At 32.6% G+C, this 7,926-nt stretch overlaps 1 protein-coding gene across 1 annotated transcript; it reads left to right on the top strand.

The window, feature by feature from the left end:
• The first annotated feature begins 616 nt into the window (after positions 1–616).
• LOC110867097 (RING-H2 finger protein ATL66) lies at positions 617–1,066 on the top strand. The gene has a single exon (XM_022116233.1). It carries the CDS (start codon positions 617–619, stop codon positions 1,064–1,066), a length of 450 nt encoding a protein of 149 aa, XP_021971925.1.
• The last annotated feature ends 6,860 nt before the right edge of the window (positions 1,067–7,926 follow it).

The raw sequence follows: 7,926 nt of genomic DNA, 5'->3' as shown, positions 1-7,926 counted from the left end.
AGTCGAACCTGCATCTCTCAAAAGAAATGCAAGCCTTCCACCACTTGATCTAGAGATCATTGGCTATATGTATATATATACTGATTTTTATAATATTACTTTTTATCAGTTAAGATTAGAGATAGAGATGTAAACGAGTCGAGCCAAGTTTGAGCTCGCGCGTAAAAGCTTGAACTCAACTCATTAACCTTAGGAGATGTACTCGGGCTCGGAGTCGTCTCGTTTAGGGTTATACTTCTAAAGCTTGAGTTTGGCTTATGAGTAGTCCATCAAACTTAATCTCGGCTTGTTTATTATTTATTTAATTATTTTATTCGCAAACTTTAGTTATTATTTAAATTAAATGTATGTGCGTATATGATTATGATTTTATACCAGCTGTGTCCTCTTGCTTTGCAAAATCGCGACAATTCAACATCCCCACTTCTCTCCACATTTACACCAACACCCCCTGTAATTCAGCCAATTTGGCACTTCTTAACCTTCCTTCCCCTTCTCAACTTTCTCAAACATTATTTATACCAACCTCTCTCATTCCAACTTCCCCCTCTCTCTCTCTCTCTCTCTCTCTCTCTCTCTCATCTCTCTCTCTCTCTCATCCAATCCATGCCGCTCAATGACTTCTCAAGACACATTCCACTGGCGATACGATGAACTTGACGACAAGAACTTCCAGATCCGAGGCCGTACACTCTTCTTCATCATCGTACTATTTTCTGTCGTCATATCAATAACCTTAATCTTCCTCTACATCCGTTGGATCTGCCGCTTTTCTTCTTCTCCTTCTGCTACCGTCACCAATACGACAACGTTTTCACGAACACAAGGGCTGGATTCCGCTGTGATTGATGGTCTACCAATTGTTCTACATCACCGGAATTCTACGACGTCGTTGGGGGTGGATGAGTGTTGTATATGTCTTGGAGTGTTTGAAGAAGGGGAGAAAGTGAAGGTGTTGCCCAAGTGTTTTCATGAGTATCATTGTGAGTGTGTCGATAAATGGCTTACTACTCATTCTAGTTGTCCTATTTGCAGAGCTCCTATCCTGGTTGACTCACCGGTTTGACTCGGTGATTTTTTTTGGATGAGAATGGAATCAGTAGCATCCTTGCATATGCCTTTAAATGGATGTATATAGTATATATTGAAATAATATTGTTGGAATGAATTTAGTTGTTTTGCTAAAAAAAACAAATGTTGTTTTCTTTTGTATCTTATAGTACGGACGAGCATGATACCGGTATTGTATCGAATCAATACCGGTATCAAAATTTATTGAAACTGGGTACCGGTACTGAAATATTCGATACGATACAGTACTGGTATTTAAAGGTAAAATTCGGTATTTTACCGGCATTGATATCGAAAATGCAAAAAAGTGAGTACCGGTACCGAAAAAATCAGTACGAGAAATTTGGTACCAGTGCCAAATACTTATCCCTAGTTGATAGTGTTGGGCCGAAAGTTTTTAATTTCGAGCCCAAGCAAACAGGTTAAGGGGTGTGTATGGGATAAACTAAAGTTACGGGTTATCTTGAGCTTGGGATAAACTAAAAGGGTTATTAAGTGAAGATTAATTAAAAGAGTTGTATTTGGTTTATGATTGTTATTAATTGAAGAAAATTAAAAGAGTTTGTATATAGAATGACTAAACTTGTATTGTATATCATGAGAATTGAACTCATGATCTTCACTTATTCTACACCTTATCTAACTGATCGATACAATTGAACTATTTCCAATAGATAAAAGAGTTGTATTTGGTTTATGATTTTCTAGCTAGATAATTATAGATATTATTTATTTTACTAGGAAATAGGATCTTACTTTAATTATAATCATGTATTAAGTTATGGTTTTTGTGGTTACAAGAGATTAGTTTAGTTTTGATAATCATAATCATATCTTTATATAACTGGTCAAGTTATGATTTTTGTGGTTACGAGAGATTAGTTTAGTTTTGAGTTATTTTCTAAATTAACATGATAACGTATTTCTAAATTGTGTGTTGTTAATATTACGATTGAGACATGAGATAGTGTTTTATATTGATAGATTAAGAATTAGATGCCTACACAAATGAAGTAAAGAACGATTTCATATTCTATAATTTGATAACACCATTTATGATTTACAACGAACGGAATTTAAAAATACGTAAGAACCTAAATACGACACGTATATTAAGAGGTTGAAACATATATATTCGCTAAACATGTATTTTTTATTTTATACTTGTTTTTTGCATCAACACTCTACAAATTTCAGGTTTACAACAAAATATTAGAGCATATAAAATAATTACGTTTAAATTATAAAAAAATAACATTATTTCTCTCATTTTTATACATTTGAATAAAATACCCAGTGTTTTTAAGCTGTGATAAAAAATACATTTAAAAAAATAAACAGGTCAACCTGACAACTCATTAGATTAACCCGAACGCAACTCATTTAGTTAAATCTATTTATGAGTGACCCAAAAAAATTACAAACTTGCTTAAATTAAACTCAGACTCGATAATGTCCTTTCTTGTAACAAGTTCACAACCATATATTTACCCTAAAGTAGAAACTCTTGTAGACACAATTGTGAGAATAAACCAAACGTAACTCATTTAGCTAAATATATTTGTAAGTGACCCAAAAAATATAAACTTGTTTAAATTAAACTCAAACCTGATAATTTTCTTTCATGTAATAAATTTACAACCATATGTTTACCCTAAAGTAGAAACTCTTGTACCCTTAATTGTGAGAATATTAAGATAAGTATTAATGCATTAAAAAAACTAAAAAAACACTTCATTTCTTTGTTTCTTTGTGTACGGTTTTTATGGGACATGAAGACCAATCATGTTCCATGTAAGATGTATAATACATGAATGGAGATGACCATACATACATTAATGGCAAATCATTTAAATCCCGACTAGACCCCACCCGTTGTGGGTGTCCCCTTCTTAAGTTAGGCAAGAACTTTACACAAAAATAAAATATACCAGAAATTTGAAAATAGAAAAACATTATGTAGTCTTATCCTTTTCTTAAACCTTATAGAATTAGTTTTGAAAGTGAAAAATAATATTTTTGAAAATGCTATATAACTAGTATATTGAATGCAAGACAAACTCTTTGCGAAAATGATGTGATTGCATACCAACATTTTGTCCATTTTTTGAAGATAGAGACATAGATTTCATCATAACAAAGAAAAATACGTTTGTGAAGGAAACATGTTAAATCATATTATCTCTCATAGACCTAAATAAAAATCTAAGAATGCAATTAAGACATGCGTGTTTGGATTGTTTTAAATTTTAATATGTTGATATCAAATAGACAAATAACCAAAGCCTGATATCAGCTTTAATAAAGCATGTTGTAAAGATAATGAGTTGGTTTGTTGTTGTTCCTTGAAGTTTTAAGGGTAATCAACTATTTTTATGTTTGGTAAATTTAAAAATCCAATATATAACAATATTTCTTTTTGTGACTTGTGATCCACACGAGATTATCAAATTTAACTTTAAAACTTGATAATCGATTATGAGATATTTATTAGATCTCATGATCGTAGTTTTTGTAATGACCATAAACATAGAGTTGTTCCATACCAAGGCTTAATTTTATCCTTTACTTTGATCTCTAAATTTGACTACGATACAAGTGCTACAACCCAAGCTTAAGGCTAAAGCCGCGTGAACTGCTTGAGCCTTTGTAGTAGCGGGTAGAAAAGATATTGATCTAGATTGGTTGACACACAGTCACTCACTGTAACATGCATGAGATTCCATCTGGTTGACTTAACAGTGTGACTTACACCTAGACAAACTTCATTAAGCTTTCAATAAAATCATAGTGAAATACATGTTGAGTTACTTTTCATTGACTTATAGTGCTTAGAAATAACACAATGACCTTGTGATTAGTCTAAATGACCCAAAACTATGCTTGGTGAAATTTTCTAAGTTTTTCAATATACAATCCAGAGCCGACTGTTGGGCCGGCCAAGCCGGACGACCGCTCGAGGCCCAAATTTTCAAGGGCCCGAAATTTTTTAAAAAAAGTGATATATTATACATTTATACATACTATAAACATTTTTATCTTAAGTGGCAAGCGCTTCATACTTTATCCCTGAGGTATCCGGTTCGATTCCGTCATTGCACATGTTTTTTTTAGATTTTCAGAATTTTAAATGCAAAAATGTTTGAATTCTGAGAAAAAACTAAGGACTGGTTGTTGCTCTATCGGTTCCCTATTGAAACAAATAATAGATTGGATCATGGGAATAGGTTCGATTCTCTGTCTTTCCTTCCTACATATTTTTTTGGTCTTTTATTTCTTAATTTTACACTGCTGTCTTACCTTTCCAACATTTTTTGTTTTTCTTTTTTTTCTTAATTACACACCAATTAATTATGAGCTATATAAATATTTTTTTTCTTATATTATCACTTTAGTTTTCAATTGTTTTAACTAGCTATAGACATATCTCCATCTAAACGTGAGTTTTATCATAAAATATAGGATTAAATATAAGATTGTTATATGTGATAATGTAATATTACGACTTTGGTATACTACATTTTACTTACGCTTATAAAAACCTCTTGGGCAGAATATTTATTATTTATATCGAGTACTCATATCGTACCACACCGAATGAAACCAAAATTCAATCAATAATAATTATAGGAGGGGGCCCAATTTTTTTGTCTCGCACGAGGCCCTAAAGCTTTTTAGCATTTTTGGGGACGGCTCTGATACAATCAATGAATTCAACTAGAGTATGAAAATTGTATTGCAACTAGAGTATAAGAATTGTTTTCTATGGGGTTGATCATCTTGAAGGGTCAATCAAAATAAGATTAAAATCAGTGTTCCTAGATACCTTTAACTAGTAAGGATAAATGGTGTGTTAAACCATGGAGAATTAGTGGAAAATGATGTTTAAACTACACATGTAACACTAGAATGATCTTTGATTTGGTTTTGGTGAAACAATTGCAATAACACATAATATACTTTAATGGATTTGAAAACAATGATTAAAAGATGGTCGATCACCCTTAAGGTTTCCAGTTTAGAAGCCAGAAGTATAACCTAAATTTATTTACCGAACTGAAAAGTTACATAGACATAACATGTATTTTGATGATTCAGAGGATAATGGCATACACGAAGTCCAACCATGCTGACCTGTAGGTTTGTACAACCAATTAATAACATAAAGTTGGGAAACTATTAGAGCAAGTATCTCCTAGTTAAAACCCAAGGAAGTTGAATTAAGAAAAAATATGACTTTGGCACTCTGTTGAAACTCAAGACAATGCATAAACGTTTTGAATCAATTCAATGTAAAGATTGCAACGAGATATGCTAAACAAATAGTGAAAACCTAGTTGAATACTTCCTAGGGTTGATCTTACTCATTTGCATGTTAAATTCTTCAACTTAGTCGAAACTAAGACTTGATTTTGGTGATGGAATGATGGATTCAATCCCTACAATTGCTAAAATTTCATCCTTTATTTTGCCTTAGCCTTCAGGGAAGTTTTCTTGCAAAACCCTAATTATAGGGCTTATATATTAGTGCCAGTTTTGCAAATTTGTGGACTTAAAACTTGCAGGGAGCCATAGCCTACGGTACCCTCGTTGTTGTAGGCTACGGGTTGATTGACTTCATCACAGTAAATTACATTCTACTACTAGCTCGTTAATCTGATTTTGGTTCCGTCCTTTTCTACCTATTTCACCATTAACTCGAGAATCATGAAAACCATGTGAAACTATGGTTAAAACCATGCAATTAGGCACATTGAACACAGAATTAACCAGATCCCACCTACATAACTCCTCTTCCTATTTTTTTAAAGTTCTTTTATATGTTAAAATTAGTCCCTTTACTCCTAAGTTTCACACTCTAAGCAACATCTCCTACTTTTTCTAACAACCCGGTTTAATCCTTTCACTAGAGACCTAAAAGCTTAAACTTTTCAACTTTAAAATGTTTACAATACATGTTTTTGGAATAAAACTAGAACTCATACAGCCAAGAGTGCTCGGGCACCCTGTGGGTACACAGGTAGCCACAACTACACCGCTGACGACCCTTAGCCGCATTAAACCGGATAGCAAACACGGGTGATAGTCATCGTTGAAAGTAGAAGAGAGAGAGTTGCTTTTGTGTGTTGCAAAGAAGAGAGAGAGTTGGGCTTGTGAACCATTCGCGTTTTCTCCAACTTAAAGTTGATATACTTTTAATTTGATATTTACTTCAACTTAAACAAATAAATAGAAAATAAAAAAAGTTAAATAAACTTTGTAGCAATATTTAAAACTATATCATCAACTTTAAGAGTAATCCTTGGTCAATTCGACGTTGTGTGGATGACTGGATTCAGATCTTTGTGGGTCTACTTGATTTTAAGTCCTGTCATATTATATTGATTAAATAAAAATAAAAGCTTATGGTCGCAACCTTTTATTTAATAACTAATAAAAAATATAGCCCACTCTGTAAGTATTAAATAATATAAAGTTATACTTGTAAAAGGAACCAAAAATAGAATTCCTCAATCATGTGAAAGGAGTTGGACATTCAATTTCTAGTTGGCGTTCACCTAAATGGCATGAATAGTAGTTGTGGTGCCCTAGAATTTATGTTGTATATGATCGGAATTTCTTGCTATTTTTAATGTAAATAGAAGAATTTACAAGAATTATATTGGTTATTTTATAACACTATACTTTAAAGCTAATATATAGCACGTACGTAACATTAAAAAATCGAGTAAATTACAAAAATCGTCTTTTATGTTGACACCAAATTGCAAACTACATCATTTGTCCTTCACATCTAGGTAGCAACTATCTATTATCAAAATAATCTTATGTGGGGTTCACTTGGTCAGATTTAACCATTAAAACTAATTAAGTTAGGGCTAAAGGACATAACATGCAAGAGTTTGCAAACATCAAGTACGTTTCTTGCATATTTTGAAGATAAAGGACATAGTTTGCAATTTGGTGTAAACACAAAGGACGATTTTTGTAATTTACTCTTAAAAATCTTTACTTCCATGTATTCCAACTGAAAACGTATAAAACGAGCATAGAACATACAAACACACCTTAAACCTTTCCTTGATTAAAACTTGTTAAACTTGTTGTACCAACGGTTAGATTTGTGTTTTCTAGATGTATAGTAACGTAACTCAACCAATAAGTTCTTGGCTTCTTGGTAATCATGTGCTAGCCTACACATGTTGCCCTTGACCTGCTTTGAACTTTTCCTTATCATAACCATACTTATGTTATTAATAAATTGAAAAAAAAATGTGACAAATGAGTTAAAACATTTTCTTATCGCGAGAAAGCTAAACTTACGGAAACTCACAAATATCATACTAGCAATTGGGGTCATGTAAACACAAGTTGCATTGTGAAGGTAACATAAATAGCCAGGGGCGGACCCACATAGAGTGGGTCGGGGTCCCCGGACCCCAATGTTTTCAAAAAAGTTAGTAGATTCGGTGTATTAAGTTGTATAAGGACCCCATAAATACAATTAGGTGGACACCATAGAAAGAAAATAGAACCTGGTGTAGTGGTAAATCCCTCTGTTTACCAACAAGAGGTCATGGATTATTTTTTTTTAAAATCAAAAACTTTAGAAATACAATTCAAAATCTTTAAATTTGAATATGATATCTTATGTCCAAAAAGCTTAGACATACGTTACTAACCTTATATTTTGATACTACTTTATCAAATTATTTGAATTATATTAAAGTAGTGAGAGATGGAGGCCCATACCATGAGCCACGAATAATGAAAGGCTATAACTACTCACTTCATGATGAACATGACAATGTCGGCTAAGGTTTTGCAAGGAATAAAAAACCTTTCTAACAAACC

This window comes from Helianthus annuus, chromosome 7 (assembly GCF_002127325.2).
Source record: "Helianthus annuus cultivar XRQ/B chromosome 7, HanXRQr2.0-SUNRISE, whole genome shotgun sequence".
NCBI classification, from domain to species: Eukaryota; Viridiplantae; Streptophyta; class Magnoliopsida; order Asterales; family Asteraceae; genus Helianthus; species Helianthus annuus.
The sequence above is the reverse complement of the archived record's forward strand: the minus strand, read 5'-3'. Positions and strand labels throughout refer to the sequence as shown.